A 16,884-nucleotide genomic window follows, 5' to 3' on the forward strand; every position below is an offset into this window, starting at 1 on the left:
TTCCTGCCCAGGCACCGCCACTGAGCAGGTCCTGGGTCGGCCCCAGTCACCCTAGTTCAAGAAGGAAGGGATCAATGCTTCCTTGTCCCTTCCCATCTTTGAAATGCCACTGATGGTTGCTATGACGGAATGCCCAAGTTGGAAATTCCAAATGAGTTAGGAGCCCCCTCAAGCACCCCTACTATCATAAAGAATAAATGACAATCCTGACCCTCGTGTTTCCATGTTAGTTCACTTTTCTTAACCAAGCCCCTCCCAACAAGACAGACCCACACCTGGGCCATGCAAGAAGCACCCAGCATCTTAGACGCTCCTGGTGCCTCCAGGGGTACAGGGCTGCCTCAGAAGAGGGAAGGCGTCCTGTACCCTCTAAGACCCCTGCCCGCCCCAAATCCCCACCTCAGCTCCCACGTGCTCCCAGCTTGGCCCTTGGCCACAGTGACACCCGTGAGAAGAAAACTGGAGAAGGGAACCAATGCGGAGCAGGGCCTGAGCCCACATGGGCTCAAGATACGAGGGCCAAAAGGACAAGAAGGCCATTAATTTGCAGCTGAATGCATCCAGCACCTGCTGTCGCCTGGATGAGGAGGTGGCAGCAAGGAGAATGGATCTCTAGGTTACTCCTCTTGACCAACCACAAGCCCCAAGTCCCCAGAAGACTGAGGATGGTGACCCAGCTCCTTCGTTGCCCCAATGTATAAAACTGAGCCCCTCACCTTCCCCAACCCGTCTGCCCTCGGTGGAGATTTATGGCTCACCGGGCCCTGTTCTGCGGGCTCCAGGGAAGGGAACAGGGTGGGGAGGCCTTTCTGAATCATCTGGGGCTCGGGCCCTGCTCCCCAGCGGCCACCCCGAGTTCTCATCTCTAGGTTCAGCAGGAAAGACAGGGAAGGCCACAAATTTCTCTGAGAAGAAAGGTGGGGTGAGGTCATGGAGACGTGAAGGGCAGCGGCCACCCTGGGTCTGGCTTGTTACTGGCAAACCAGAGAAAGGGCAGGAAGACTCGGGGCTGGCTAACTTCCTGCTCCCTTCTTCCAGCTTCCCTGGCCATCCACCCAGAACAAAGAGGGCTTCTCCCTCGAAGGCAGTCCCCCCTCCTCCGAGAAGCACCTTCCCATTAACTCAGCCTTGCCCACGACTGCCAGTCTCTCGGAGAAACTTCCCCAAGAGCTGGCCTTATGAGGCAGCTGAGAAGGGAAGGGCCGCCTGTCCGCAGTGAGCGTGGGCAAGGGGGAAGGCTCTCGGCTGCTTTACTCAAGAGAGGCCGGATGCTCTATTTCCACCTTTCAATCCCCTGAGGGGGAGGAGTAAAGAAACCTTCACTTCAGGCCCATCCGGAGTCCTTGGTACTCGGGGAAGGCCGCCATCAACTAGCAACAGAAACTCCCCTCTACGGGACTAATGGGGAACAAACTGGTGCTGGTGTGGCTCGCCCAGAACCCTGGCCATAGGCCTTTGTCTGACCCCAAGGATGAGCTGGGGGTGGAGGATGGGGACTCGAGAAGCACACTCTCCCAGACCACAAATTCTCCCAGGCTCCATCAGGCACCGTTGAACTAAGCGTGCATGGGAACGCTGGGCCTGTGATGCCCAACGGCACAGAGGCCTCAAATGTACCCCCACCCCTGACTGTACCGTTGCAGGAGGATTTCTGTGCCCACTCTCCTTGACGTTCACCCAACACCCTAATTCACCACCACTCACGAGCTTTCTGAGGTCTGGAGCAGGCTTCAGGCCTCAAGCATGTACATTTAGGAAATGAGAAGAAAGACCTCCACTTGCTGCGCATGCATCTTATCAGCCCAGGAAATCTCCTGGGCAAATCCCAAAGTCAATCACAGCGGGGGACCAGCTAGGGGGACTGAAGAGTGTGACCGGAGGAAAGCCCTAGGTTTCGCTCCACATTTTGCCTCCAAAACATAACACACCCTTTGTCTGGTGGGCACATCCCCCTTGTGTGTACCACATCCGTGGATTGTGTTGTCAGCTCCTGATGATGGCAAACAAACCTGCCACAGAAAAGAGTTCTGCTCATATTTATGGTGCCTTCATCAGCCTGCATCCCATTTTAACAAAACCCCTCCTCTGGAGGGAGAACACGAGTACTCTCCATTCCCAAAAAGACACTCCCTAGGGAGGATGGGGGAGCCGCCTCTGGCTGGAAGTAGCATTCCACTGCTACAAAACAAAACAGAACACATGCACACTTGCTACAGAATAGAACATACACCTGCCCCAACTATGTTGCCCACTGCCGTGGCGATACTGTGTTACACTGTTACTAACTACAGGGCCAGTGTTTCTCTGGAAACGGAAATGTGGCCCAGGAAACAATCTTTCACAGACGCCTCATTCCGGGATGCTACAATGTTCAAAAGGACAATGAGCCCTTCACTCCATGGATGACAAGAGCACCAACTCGGTGAACTATTGTAAGTGAATCGCTTCCTCTCACCTCCCTCAGCTCTGGGAGCAGATAGGCCCGTTCCCACCGACATGGTCCCACGCAAGCCGCCTGGGTTCACTTACATCTCTCACTGTCGTTCTGGTCGGCAATGGCCTCCTCCAGGGCGACCGACTTTGGCTTTTTGTCCTGATTTCCTTTCAACCTCTCCCAGTCAGTGGGGCTGAATTTGCACACCTCGGAGTCTTTGGTCGTTGGGTGGCCCCCTTCTCTCTCTTTCATCTCCAGCTCTGAGAAGCGCATCATTGCACGCTGGAAAGAAAACGGAGATGGAAAAAAAAACAACGCCTTACCATAAAAGCTATTTCATTTGCCTTACCTTAAAGGAAAGTATTTTCAAAGAAAAGTTTGCCCAAAACCAACCACAATTTATGATACAACTGAGATATTTTTAAATTTAACAGATAAAAATTTAAGGGTATCTATATGTAAGTAGTCACACAATCTTTATTCGTAAAGCCATATGTATATAGATATATATGTGGCGTGTATGTATGTCTATACATACACTAGTGCAGAGAGACAGACATTCTCTTGAAGGTAAATAAAACGAAACAAAAACACAACGCAAAGAAAACAAAACAAAAACACAACAGAAAAGAAAATAAAATGCACAATGAATAAAGACGACCATGGCCCACAAACTTCCCTTTGTATATTTGGAAATGAAATTTAACTCAAAAGGTTTATGTAAGATTCTAGTAATAAAAATTTGAAGAACTGACCTCACAGTAAGCAGCGGGTAGACATAAAATACTGTCCTCTTGTAATCCTTCCATCTATGTAATTAAAATGGGCACTCAATGGATCATTTAGATAACTTCATCCATTTTTATAAGCATAAACCAATTTTTTTCTTAACATTGCAAAACAATTTGGCTTTATTTATCTTTTAATTAAAAGTAAAATATCTTAAGGAAATTCCTATACAACATCTATCATTCACTAGCAAGTTAAATACATACTCTATCCCTTTAAGCGAGCTTTTTTTTTTTCCTTTTTTTTTTTTTTGGTGAAAAAAATTGCAAGAATCCCACAGACATGCGGCTGCTACACACCTCCACCGAGTATCACGTAAGGCATCCTAACAGCACTTCTAGATATACTCGTTAACGTACAGTAACGGCAGAGAAATCAAAGCAATTAATAGGTAAAAGTCATGCAGTCTTTAGACATCCTTCGCAACAATTAAAACTTCCGTTTTCAGCATTCAAGTGGAGTTCTCTTAAAATCTACAGAGTAACTTACAAGTATCCAGACACATGAACCTCCAGTACTGCCACTCATGTCCCCTTACTGGACACATTTCCTACATTTCAATTACCATAAGCTTCCTTAACCAAATCTGCCTGGTGTCCTGCCCTATACTCCCCAATCCTCTTTACACATTAAAAAAAGCTGACAACTGGTAAAGTGATTGAAATTCGGGTGGGGGGCTCACCTGCAATGCCCGCTGCTCCCGGCTGAGCTGACTGGAATCTGCGTACAGTTCGGTAGTGACACACTTGAATCGGTCACCCACGTAACCAGCGGAGTTTGCGATTCTCTTTGCCAGCTTAGATGGCTTCGGTTTCAGAACTTTGCCATCACTTGATTCTGCCTCATCAGCTCCATCTTTGGTATAGGTGGGGGTGACGTCCACACTCGGTGGGGCACTGCCCACACAAAATGGTTTGGGATCCTCTTGGGTTTTACCAAAAGTTACCGCAGGGCCATCACTTCCCAGAGTTGGCTCCAGGAATGGAGTCGAGACTGGCACCCCCAGGTTCTCCTTGGTGGTTGCCGCTGGAACGTTCTCCTTGCTTAAGCTGAAGACTGACTGGCCCGGAGCCTGTTTGAAAGTATAAGCTTCGTGGAAGTCACCGACGCGCCCCATCTCCTCTCTCAGGGCGATGAAGTCGCGGTGTGGCTGCAGGGCCGGGTCAGTCGGGGGCTTGGCGGGCTCCGTGCTCTGGCCAACACTCTCAGCTGCGAAGCCGGGTTTGGACACGTTTGTGTCGGGTTTAGCATCTGGCTCTTCCCGGAGAAGGTCTACATAGACGAGCTTGTCACTCTTGACGACAGTTTTCCCTTGATTCCAGCTGGGGCTTGGCTTTAGGTTCTTTTCGGCGGGAACTTCTGGGTGTAGCTTGGTGCTGCCAGCTTCCAACATCTCAGAAAACCGGTTCCGGAGGGTTGGGTCCTCATAGCGGCCTCTCTCATGGGACCGGGACCTCCTCTCGGGTTTCTCCTCTTTAGTGATCTCTATGGGTGTGTGAGGTATCAACATGGGGTGCACCATGCCCAACCCCAGGGCGTCTTGGTAGGTCACAAACTCCGGCCGGCCCGTGGGCAGCCCGTAGGGCAGTCCGGGCTTGGGGGCAAGGTGCCCAGGAAAGAGACTGCCACTGGGCAACAAAACTGGGTGAGGGTAGACAGGTCCCTTGCCATGTAAGGAGAGGGGACTTATAGCGATGCCCTCAGGCGCTGGGTAAGGGAGGTAACTCCTGGGGTAGGGAATTGGTGGGGACCTGAACGCCTCAGTTGGAGAGAGAAATATTGAACTCGGCGGAAGGCCGTTCTCGTTTGCTTTGAAGCTCGGTTCGGGGTTGCCGGCTTTGGCGCCCTTGCTGCTGGTGCCACCGCTGTGCTTGGCAGGCGTGGTCGGGGGCTGGCCCACGTGCTGAATGACGGATGGCGTGGTGTCCACAGAGCTCCTGCTGGTCTTGCTGCCATCTGCGTTGGCATTTGGGGCTGGCGATGCAGAGGCTGGGCGGCCCGCGCTCGACACCGACCCCGAAACGTTAGTGACCACGGCGTCTGTACCGCCCATGCGGGGACATGAAGAACTCCGCTGCTGTGGTATGGCCCAGTCCAAGGCTTTGTTTTTCAGCGGCATGCCTTTGCCATTGTTCTCTTCATTAGGACTTGGCCCGGGCACCACCCAGGATGAGGGAGCCGTGCTGATGATTTCCGATCTATAGAGCGCACAGCCATTTCCTGGAGGAGACAACGTTTCTTTCGGAATCTCACTTCCGGAGAGCACTAAGCCACTTCCAGCTCTGCTGTGAACCAGGACTGTGGGAGCCATCTTTTTCATGTGGTCAGCTTTAGAAGCATCTACATCCACCACTTTAGAAGACAAGTCTAGTGGCTTATCGGTGATGTCTTTGGTAACCGTCTGCTTCTCCAAGAGAGGAGGTGAGCCACCATCCTTTCTGTCTTGACCCGCTGCTTTCCTGGCGTGCCCGGGAACCGGCTGGGCACTCTCAGCCCCTTCTGGAGCCTTCGGGTACTTGCCATTGGAGAGCCTGGCCGCAGGGAACTCACTGCTGACTGTCATGTATGGCTTCGACAGAGTGACCGAAGGAGACGTGGAGATCCTGGCGTAGTGCTTGTGGAATTCGGAGTAAGTGTCTGCAGCGGGCTGGGAGGGAAGGTGGACTCGGGGTGAAGGCCGAGGCGAGGGGGGCAACAGGAGAGCTGTGTCCCCTGGCAGGCTACTGGTGACCTTGGCAGAGGGCACCCTAGGCTGTTTACTGTTCTGGATGTGGGGATAGGCATGGGAATCGACGGGGTTCCCAGGACTGACGCCCATCTTCCAGGGCAGGCTTTTGTCTGCGCAGTGGACCAGAGGTGGGATGGCTGGGGAGGCCGAAGGCGTCGAGAGCCTCATGGGAGAAGCCAGGGATGACGGGATGTGGGGACTGACGTAGTGAGGTGGTGGCAGGTAGAGAAAGCGCTCCCCGTTGGTGCAGACCGGAGAGTACAGCGGCTGGGCCAAGCTGTAGGACTGCTGAGGTAGCAAGGCCTTGTACATGTTCAGTGAATACTTATTTGGCGAGTCAAGGAAAGGGTAGATGGCTGGTGTGGCACCTTCCATGTAAGGGTTGACCCAGGGCAGCCGCAGGTAACTAGCACCATTGATGTTGAGAGGGCTCTGCTTGTCGCTGGCAGGCCTGTCCAAGCCCAGTGTCTCTGCTGTCGGGACAGCACTTTTTTGTATTCCAGGTGGCGTTTTGTATATAGCACTGAAGCCATTTGGGGGTTTTCCAGAGACAGCGGAGGCCTCCACTGTCTCAGGTGTATTCGGCTTGAACTGCATCTCTGGATTTCTTTCGGAGGAAAACCCAAGACCACCGAGAGTGCTTGTGGCAGCCTCCCGACCTTTCTCTGAGCCCAGTCCACACAAGCTAGAATAGACGATGTTGCCAGGGACACGCAGCCCTTCCCGGATGAGGCCAGTGCGGTCCATGCTCAGCGCTGCCAGGCCATCGATCCGATGGGCTGTGGTTGCGTCCACCTTCGCAGAAGAAGAACACGGGTGTTACTTAGCACGCTCCTTCCAAGCAGCAGAGCCCGTCCCCAAGAGAAACTGCAGACTAGTTCTACAGGACATCAGCCTCAAGATCCGAGCAGAAAAGGTTAAGAAAGAAAGGATTCCCCGGGTCTGTGGCCCCTCCTCCCTTATCCAAAACCCTTTGCTGCCTGCCTTCTCACCTCTGTTCGACTCCATCCCGAAAGCCAGGAAAACATGGATCCCTTTAGACCTGAGGCCCATACATTAATGCAGTTACCTCTTAACTCTGGAAAATTCACTGTCTCAGCAAAAAGCCTTTGCTGCAACAGAGATGACACCAACTCTCCGACTCTGGGCACCACCCTCATGGGGTACAGAGCTCGCACTAACCTTCCCTGGGCCTGTCAGGCTGCGCGCAAGGGCGGTGTTCACCCGTCTTTCCCGGAAGGCCTTATTTAACATAACAAGAAGCGATCTTGAGTGGGACAACAGGAATGGAGGGCTTTGGATGTCTCATTTCTAAATCAATAAAGAGGCCATGGGTCAAACCGTGGCTGCGTCCTTTGACTTCCTCTCCCCGGTGTCTGAAGACAGGTCTGTGTTTCCTAGTTTACCGGAAAGGTAGACCCTAAGGGTCTACTGGAGGCTGGAAATTTGACCAGCTGGGAGCACTGATGTGGCACGTGGCTTATGGAAGGAAAGAAGGCAGCACATATCCCACCAGTCACCAGGGGACAGGGACATAAATGGCGAGCATGTCAAAAGGAGGGCTCGGCCAGAAAGCCTAGACAGGAAGAGCTGGGGTGAGGGTCTGGTCCTGCAGCAGAGGCTACTACTCAGCCTAGCCCCGAAACACCCCCACCCGGCCCCCAAAAGGCCCTTTAATGGTATGCAAATGAATGCACGATTGATTACAGATTACTGATACTCAGATAGCACATCAACAGAAGCCATTAGTCTCTTACCACGTTGTGGTTCAAGGGATTTTCTTCCCTCAGTTCCAGTCTGGTCTTTGAAGCATCACCATCATTTACGGGAATTTTCCTATTTAAGAGGACACACGAACTTCATGAAAGCATTCCTCACTTAACCCATCTTTCATAGATTGCCCCAGAACAGACCAGTTTCTAGTAACTCCATTATTTCAAACTGCCTTTAAAAAAAATTCCTCCCCCATGGCCTATATTAAAAGTTGTCCCCAAATGGTGATTCAACTAGACTGCCAAAAACAAAGGAAAGGCAGGACAACGGAGACGTGAAATCACAAATATGTCCCAAGCTGGGTAAGGGAGAAATCAAGCACAATCACTCCTCTGCTGCAATCTTTTCTCTGGAGAGGCCACGTAGGCCATTCAGGGCTCTGCTGTCCTACCACACCCTTATAAGCTGAGGACAGACATTAAACAGTACAGTGGCCAAAGACCAAGTGGAGGCCACAAGGCTAGAGGCTCTTGGCTGGCAGCTTCAATCACTTCTGTGTCACCCACGAGGGCAGGCTTTCAAAACTTTTCCCCAAATAAAGTTAGGTACCATGTCCTATGAAACTGGTTTCCATGGTGATAATGAAGCCATATTTGACTGCCTCTATCAAAATGATGCAGGAAACACACTAATATCACACAAATGTCAGCTGCTCTAGGCTCCAGAGGAAGCTGTACATCTGTGCCAGGCTGCTGCGGCTGCCCTGGGACTTGTTATCAGAGAGCATCGATAAAGAAAGTGCTTGGTGCCAACTTCCAAATCCCCAGGATAAAATCACTGACAAGCAGCAGAGGAAAGTTTCATCATTACCTTGAAAAGCAGCTTCAATCGTCTATTGCTTAGTGCCTCTACCCTGCAGTCCAAAATTACTGATCAGGAAGCATAACAGAGCTGTTGGGTGACTGAAACCAGGGGCCAATGGCCTCACTGAACGGGCAGCAGAGGACACGGAGAAACCCCAGGCTTGAATGAAGTAAAGGGTGGCTACCCCCCCATTTATTACTGAGCAAACTATTTGTTTTAAAAGCACATCGAATGCCGATCCACCTGGGCCCACACTCCTGACATTTAGAGTTAAAGCAGCATATAGACCGGGATTAATTCTCCTTCATAAATATGAAATAATAAATTAAGGACGAAAGTGCACTGAAAGGCCGCTTTAGGGGCTAATCTTTTAAAGGGCGGCAATGCTTCGCTGAGCCGGGTTGCCTGTTAAAACTGTAAATCAAGGGCCGCCAGCCAGGCGGGAGATCTTTCTCCCCCACCCTTTGCGGGCCCCCTCTGGCTGTAAGAAGGTGAGGGGGCTTCAGCGTGAGCTCTGCTCAGGAGCCCGGGGCCTCGGGCGGACAGGCGCATTCACCTGTCTTCGTTGATCCCACACATGCGGACCCTCTCACTGTTCATCCAGCTGTGAACGTTCCCATACAGGGGGGTTGCTGAAAGCATGTCGTCTTCTTGGATGGCAGCGTTTCTTCAAGCGTCTAGTCTGTAAAAAAAAAAAAAAAAAAAATTCCCAGGAGGTTGAATAAAGAGCCAGAGAACAAGAGAAGCCCTCTTCTGCTTGAAGCTCTACGGGAGCTACAGGATGTCCAGGAGCGAAGGGACACACCTGACCCGAAGGTACAGGAGAGGAGAAAGGCAACTTCCTTGGCAGGAGGCACCCAGGGTGAGCAGAAGGTTAATTAAAGCACCACGCCCCACGCCATCCAATCATAGCAGGTGGAGCCCAGGTCAGCCCCCTCCCCCGCCTCCTGTCCAGGGCCATCCTCCCTTCCCCTTTCCCAGCCTTTGGAGAACACGCTTGAAAGCATCCACGGCTGGATCCCAGGGAACCACACACTGATTCTTCTTGAAGCTGAAAGGATCAGAGGTGGGGGAAGGCGCCACAGTCAGGTGTGGCGGCCCCAACTACGACAGGTTCCCAGGGCTGAATTTCCAGGGCCATGGGGTGTGTAACTTACAGATGGAGGGTTAAAAAGAGTTGGTGGACCGATGAGCCACCCCACCCGAGCCCTAGATTAGATTAAGCACCAAACCCGGGTGGTTTGGCCTGGGTGGTTTGGCCTGGGAGCTGCAGAGGGAGGCTGCTGAGTAATTCAATGACGCCTGCACGCTGGGGACAAGAAATCATTAGCGAGCGCAGAAGTCTTAGCAGCCCAGGCTGCCGGGCTGCGAGCCGCTGGCATTCGGGGAGCGGGCAAAACCACCCATTTCCCACCACCCGGGAGGGGGAGGGCTGCTGAGGCAGAGGAGGGAAGAGCACCCCCCCTCGTTCTCTGCCCACCACCCCCACCCACATCACATTCTAGTTTGCTGCATGAGTGAAGGGTCAGGACAAGCTGCATTTTATTAACAGGATTATCACGGCGCGTGATTTATCCTCGTGCAGGATTTTAATTGCTCTTTGGAGGTTGAGCCGTTTCTTTTGACTGCGCTTCAGCCCATATCCTGCTGTTAAATGCTGGGTTAATAAGTAGGGGAGCCTTTAATGCCTGGGACCGATGGCCCTCGGCAATTCCCTGCTCACAAACACACTGCAGTGTCCCTTGTCCAGGACCCGGCCACAGCATCTTTACACGGGACCCAAACCCGAGTGTGAAATCACTGGTGTGCAGATGATCAGGGGAACTTTTCTTTCTCCTCCCTCACACACCCCACCCACACAGTTTCCGAAAGCCCAAATGTTCCCTAAGTCGACACATTTCCTTTGTTAGCAGGAAAAAAATATGCAAATGCTTGCTTTTACACTTTAGCACACGCAACGAACGGACTGCCGGGTCGGTTGGGTTGGAGACACCGGGTTCAGAGCCTCTTTCTGGGAGTAACTGAGGGTGCGGGTGAGGGAGCACCTGGGAGAACTGAATCCAAAAGCTAGGCCATCCTTCACATTTCTTTGTCCTAACCAGGTCTTTTGTCCACCAGCATCCCCCATTGGCCCCCTATACATGGAACACCGCCTGTGAATCAAGAGCCACGTACAGACACACCGCACAGGGTCAGACCTCAACAATGAAACTGGAGGAGGAGAGGAAGAGGCAGAAATCTGCAGAGTTGGGGCAGGCCTAGTGGGCTTCTGAAGAAGCTACTTCTCTAGGAAGTGTCTCTCTTCAGATAGACTGGGGCGTTTCCAACGGGCTAGCCACAGCGCCCCAAAAAGACAGAGTCCAGTGCCGAGGAAGGTTCTGTGGGGGCTTGTGGGCTTTTCTTCTATCTTCCAAATATACAAATCAAGTTGGGGGAAGGGCACCACTAGTGCTGGGCCGACCACAGGGACATTTCAACGGAGTGTCCCCTCCCTAACCCCTGCTGCCCCTTCTAATAAAAGGAAGACATTCTGGGTGGCCTAATGGAGAGGGTGGAACAACATTCCTTGGGGCAAGTGTCCTGGTCATCAGCAGCAGCAGTGGGACCACACCATGCCATCCCATCACTGTGTGACATGATGAAATGCGGACATTACATCAGGAGCAAAAGGGTCACTCACTCAAACCCAAGAGAGGGACAAGGGAAGAAGAGAGTGTGTCTACGAAACCTCCATCTGCTGGTGTCCCAGTGTTACAAACCGGCCTTCCCTCAACCAAGCCGCGTGCTACACGCCTCCTTTAGATCCCTTGTAACAAGGACCCCCGCCTCAATTATCCGAGAGCTCCCTCCCCCTCAAAAAGAACCAGTGGCCCCCTTCCCTTGAAAGGGCTTCGCTTTAGAAAGGGCAGCCTGGACGGGGGCAGAAGGGTGAACAGAGTTTAGCGACACCTGGGACCACTGGGTGCTTTCAAAGCTTCTCCCCCTCTCCAGGGCTCGTCCTGTGGGGTTTTCAATATTAACGCCGTAGAGATAAATGACACCAGGTGTCAGAATGAAGCGTTCTCACATGCATAGGGTCAGATGGAGGGTTGGGGCCCAGCGTGAGGTTCAGTGTCATGGGGGTGGGGGGACAGAAGGACAGGGCTGGACATGAAGCAGCAGGGGGGGGGGACACATTGTCGGATCCTGCTGACTACACACACATGCACACACACACACACTCTTATAATCTTTAGCTGCCCCATGAACTTTTTGTGAACTGTTTAAAAGTGGAGGTCTGTTGAACAAACAGCGGCGCCACTGCCAGCCATAATTTCATTGCAACAAGCTAAAGACTTTTAACTCTTCAGGTGCCTGGCTAAAGATGGAGCTGAGTGGAAAGGGCCAATGAGCAATGGCCCTGCCTGGCAGGAAGCCCTTCTCCAGGGTGACTGACAGACAGGAGGAGCAGCCCAAATCCCCGGCAGGCAGAAACTTTCTCAGTGGAGGCCACAGTCCTTACACTCCGCCATTATTGAAGGATGGGCAGCTCCCCTCCCCCATCTCCCTGGGACGCAGAACTCAGGGGTACGCTGGGGTAAGAAACACAGAGACTGAGGCAGAGATACAGCAATGCTCATCCCACTCCACTTCTAGAAGCAACTGTTGAAATAGTTAGGGCCTTTTTTTTTACCTCAAAGGGAAGGAAAGCGCTTCAAAACCGACTTCTGACCCTTGGCGGTGGGACATAGCACAGAGGGCCAATGATGTGATTTAGATGACAAACAGATAGGTACTTGGCTGGATAAAAGGCTCATCTGCCCTTATTTCTCAACATCTCCCCCCGCCACACACCTTCTCTTCCACATGCAGGCTATGCTTCTAGAAGTGCCAAGATGTGTGAAGTCACTCAGGAAAAGTACTTTACAAGCACCAACCTGTTTCCCGTGTGAGCTGCTAAGCTACACCTTGGCTCTGCTTTTAACCCTTTTTTCCAGCAGTGGCGAGAAGGGGCAAGGACCCAGACTTGGGATGAAGAGGGAAGGCGGCTGAGAAGCGGCCAGACGGGGGGACTGGAGAGTGTCTGCTTTCTAAAGAACACAGTGGGAATTGTAGTGACCGCCCACTGGAGTGCCTAGGTCCGGGAGAGAAGGGGCTTGCAAGACGCACAGACCTGAGTGGTCTCCAGATCTGGATCTGGTGGGAACCGAAAGCACAGGAGACTGGGGGTCTCCCTCGACAGACTTAGGCAGGCGTTCATCTGCTCTGGGAGCCGAGTTATGATTAGTATCTGAGTTGGCCTGGAACTGGGGAGAAGGGCCTGATTGGCAGAAAGAGGTCAGATGGACCACGATTAGGAGCTATCATCCCAACCCTGGCATCCCAGAAAAGGGACACTTGCGTCCTCTGAAAAGACATGAGGGGGCACACGGGCGCTTAGCAGCGCCCACCACCATTTCGTTTATTCCTGCCACGAGGACATCGTTATGTGCTGAGGAACAGGAGAGAACGTTTGGGTTTTTTTAAAGGCTCTTTACCCTGGCAGCCAACAAATAGCAGGTCGAACAGGAAGAAGGAGTGGCCATGAGAGGCCGGGATGAGTGAAGGGAGGGGAGCCAGCACCAGACCACTCTTGGCACCTCTCCTTTCTCTCCACCCCGGCTCCTCCTGGCACCAGGCCACTTTCCACTGCCTCCACCCTTGAGGCGGCGATCCGTTAAAGTCTGCACATCACGCTTGTCAAGTGGCACAGACAAAATGGAAAGCATCGCCACCAAACCATCCCAACTCCCATGCGCTAATGGTGACCCCTCCTAGTGTCTCTCTCACTTGGCAGCCCTTGCCCCGACTAGGCAGTTAGCCAGTTAGGGGCCAAGAAGGCCTGGACAGGATTTCGGGGGCTTCCAGCTCAGGCCAGGCAGGCATCAGGGATCCTGGCCAGTGTGCAGAATGCTGGGGTCCTCAGTGGGCTAGGGACCTCTTCCGGGAAGGGGTCTCGCTCACTGCATGGCTGGCTGACTCTGGAGAACATGCAAGAATGTGGTCACCACAGCCTCACCCTCAGCCACGGCATGTCTCTTGGCAGGTGGCAGAACCTCTTCAACCTCGGTCCCCTCATCTGTAAATATTTGGCACCACGTTTTCCCGAGGATTAAACCATATTATGGACTTGAGTTTTGCCTGGCAATAGCTGGTCCATGTCACGTTTAACCCCATGCATGAAACAGCATCGGACTCCCTTAAACATACGATGTAACAAACCCCAGAACTGTTGCATAGTCTCTGTGGTAGTGGGAAGGCTGAGGCAGGGACACAGAGGGGGCCAGGCCAGGGAGGGGTGACCTTCAGCAGAATTGTGGGGATTTCATCGAAGCCCAAAGCTAACCACGCGGGAGCCCTTCTTGGGGCTGCTCCAAGCACAGACTGAGTCACGCACAGCGGCACTTCTCTAACTGGTGTCAAGGAAGGGAGGGGTGAAGAAGTTCCTATTTTAGGATGGGGGGGGCTGTGTGGGGGTGGGAGACGAGAAGAAAAAGCTCTCCCGGATGTGCAGTGTTGGGGCGGGTCCTCCTGGGCTTCTTTCCCGGGTGTGTGTAGCAGCCGCTAGTGGGGGGACCCCAAGGCTGCCCTCTGCCCCCCAGGCCCAGGCAGGGCCACAGTCTTCCAGGGGTATGGCTGAGGGAGGTCCCTGCTCGGTCCTCCCACCCTCCCTGGGTGCTGGAGGGGTGGGGGTTGGGAGGAGTGGTCCAGCCTGCCCAGGCGCTGTCTCTTGGCACACTCCAAGTCATGGCCATTGCCTCCGGGGGCGTCCCCACCCACGCCCCAAGTTTTGCATTAGTAACAGACTGAGCTGCGGAGCAGGAGGGGAGAAAGAGAGAGAGAAAGAGAGAGAAGGACGGGAAACTCGCGCGGCCCTGACCCTTCGGGCAACTAGAACCTTCCCTGCCTCCTCCCAGGGCGCCTGGGTCAGAGCAGAGCCACTCGGGTCTGTCGGGGAGTGAACTTGGCCCTCGGGCGGCCGAGGCGGCGGCTGCAGGGAGAGCGGGGGAGGGGCGCCCCCTCCCCCGCCTCAGCCCAGAGCACGATCGGTCGGCAACAAAGGGATTTTCTCTCCCACCACACACACCCGAGCTGCTCCGGGCTCGCCCGCCCCTCCCCGCGGCTCCTCCGCCGAGGTCCCCGCGCGGGCCGCGCCACGGCACACACCCACACCCTCGCGACGCGCCCCCGCCCAGCCTTCCAGGAACTCCAGCTCCCTCCCGGAGGCGGCCCGACCTCCGCAATCCCCCGACCCCAGTTAACCCCTTGGGCCCTGCGGCCCGCACGCTCCCTTTCCTGCGCCCCCGTCACGGAGAACTCAGGACATGCTGCCGAGCCCACCCCGGGAATGGGCACTGCAGACCCCACCCAGCCATCGTCCTGGGCTCCCTTCCGACCAGACTGGAGTGCTGCTCTCCGTGGACGCCCCCTGCCCAGAAAGATGCAAACCAAGCGCAGCCAACCGTAAAGAGGGAGGGGTTGGGGGGGGGGGCGCACCAGCAAGGATGGACCCGGAGAGTCGCTGCCAAACCGGGGCTGCCTGCCACTTACCACCCCCCCCCCCCCGCGACCAGGCAAAGCCATGGCCCAACGTCGGACACTTCCCCTTCTCCCCTGCCACCCGTCCAGGCCACTGCCTCTGCTTTTTGTTCCTTTCACTTTCTTTCACGGTTTTGCCACACACAACCACGTGTGTATGCAAGAGGGGGCCCGTTTGGAAGCTGGTGTCCCTCAACAGGAGGTGCCCCAGGACAGAAAACCTAGGTTGAATGCAATTAATCACCCATACTCCCCCTTCCCTGCCCCCCCCCACCCCCCCAAACCTCACATACCCCCTTGGTCTAGTCCCTATAGAGCTGGGTTCCCACTTGGAGTCTACACAACCTGGGGGCAAATCCAGAATAAACGATCCATACCACAACTCTAGAGGGGGTGTCAATGCACTGCAGTCTCCACCAGGGCTTTGTAGGAATAAAACGCACTTAATGTCCACCCCCCCCCCCAAAGGGACAAGCTATACCATAAGGCTATTAACAACAGCTATCATTAGTACACACAGGAAGCACAAAGGAACTTTTTACGCATAAAAATTGCATAATACACAGGGTCCTGCGATCTGCACCCGGGTTCCCTGCTGATTGTGTGCCGCCTGGGAGTCCTGGGAAGGCTGGGGATGAGGGTCAGAGGAGGAGAAGGGCTCCCACTTTCTCTACAAGGAACAATAGGAACCCCACGTCTGCTCCTCAGTCTTGGAACTCAGAACACCCCAAACAAAGCTGTGAACGACTGCTGTATAGATGGGGGCCCATGAATTTTTGTAGCTGTTCAGAGCTTAATTACTCCTCCTTGATCCGTGGGACTAGACACGACACCGCCAAGGTTAAAATGCCCCGAACAGCGCCGAGCAGATGTGAGCGAGCTGGCAGACGTGCAAATGAGGCCTGCCTCGGAGCACGATAACAAGTGACTAATACATTGCATATCGTTGAAAGAAAATTATTTTTCTCTAATTTGCATTTGCTTGGGGGAAAAAAAAAGCCAAGCAGAGTCCCTCCTCACAAGCCCGAGTCTAATCCTGGAAATACAGCCCGGCTGCTTTAAGAGAGCTGGAAGGAGGGAAAGACTGCCAGTGTTTTGGCGTTGCAGGCTTGTTTATCTTTCCGCCTTTCCTCCAAGGCGAAACTCGTTTTGCAAGCAACATTCCTACAGAAAATGGCACACGTCATAAAAAGAGACCAATTTATAGAACTGGCACCGAAGTTCATGTATCGCTCCAGAAGCATCTCCCAGCTCCCCACTAGGGAACCCAACTAGATGTAGAGGTCCACGTTAAAACTCAGACGGTAGACCAGGTGTGGGGAGGACAATGAACTTGATTTGCAGCTATCCTGTAGGCTGTACACCCAGGGATCAAAGTCACATAGAAGGACAGGACGTAGAATTATGTCAGCTCTAAATGAGCCTCCAAACCCAGGGGCCAGAGCTGCGAAGGCTTCAACCTCGGGATGGGGGGGAGCGCTTTTTACACCCAGCTTGCCCCAGGACAGCCTCGAGGCAGGCCTACCTTCTTGGTCATCCTGAGCCGGCCTGCTTGGGCCAGCCCTGCATCTCCAGGACTGGCAGCCACCAACTGCTCTCCCTCCCACCCTGGCGCCTCCCTGCAGTGGCTGGCGGAGGACCAGCAACTCAGAGAAGGCCTGTGGCTGTGGGCATCTAGTTGATTAAGTCACAGAGCGGGTGGCGCTGTGGGCAGACCTCAGGACTGCACCTTTGCGTCCTGCAGCTAAAGGCAATCGCGCTCTTGAAAATGGGGAGGCTTGGGACGGCAAGTTCAGCC

The 16,884-nt window shown here is 53.7% G+C and overlaps 1 protein-coding gene across 18 annotated transcripts in view; it reads right to left on the reverse strand.

Moving 5' to 3' along the window:
- Positions 1 to 16,884, reverse strand: part of BCOR (BCL6 corepressor) — a 115,556-nt gene that overhangs the window by 17,814 nt on the left and 80,858 nt on the right. For 12 of the 18 annotated variants that reach the window (XM_070258412.1, XM_014728805.3, XM_070258413.1 and 9 more), the window contains exons 2-6: positions 9,085 to 9,210; positions 7,709 to 7,787; positions 3,906 to 6,746; positions 3,190 to 3,243; positions 2,530 to 2,716 (exon numbers count right to left, since the gene is read on the reverse strand). In XM_070258412.1, the coding sequence (XP_070114513.1) occupies positions 2,530 to 2,716; positions 3,190 to 3,243; positions 3,906 to 6,746; positions 7,709 to 7,787; positions 9,085 to 9,170 (3,247 nt within the window). In that variant the 5' untranslated portion in view covers positions 9,171 to 9,210. The remainder of the gene's footprint in view (positions 1 to 2,529; positions 2,717 to 3,189; positions 3,244 to 3,905; positions 6,747 to 7,708; positions 7,788 to 9,084; positions 9,211 to 16,884) is intronic. The other 6 variants (XM_070258417.1, XM_023634006.2, XM_070258418.1 and 3 more) reach the window with 1 other exon arrangement.

This window comes from Equus caballus, chromosome X (assembly GCF_041296265.1).
Source record: "Equus caballus isolate H_3958 breed thoroughbred chromosome X, TB-T2T, whole genome shotgun sequence".
Lineage (NCBI taxonomy): Eukaryota > Metazoa > Chordata > Mammalia > Perissodactyla > Equidae > Equus > Equus caballus.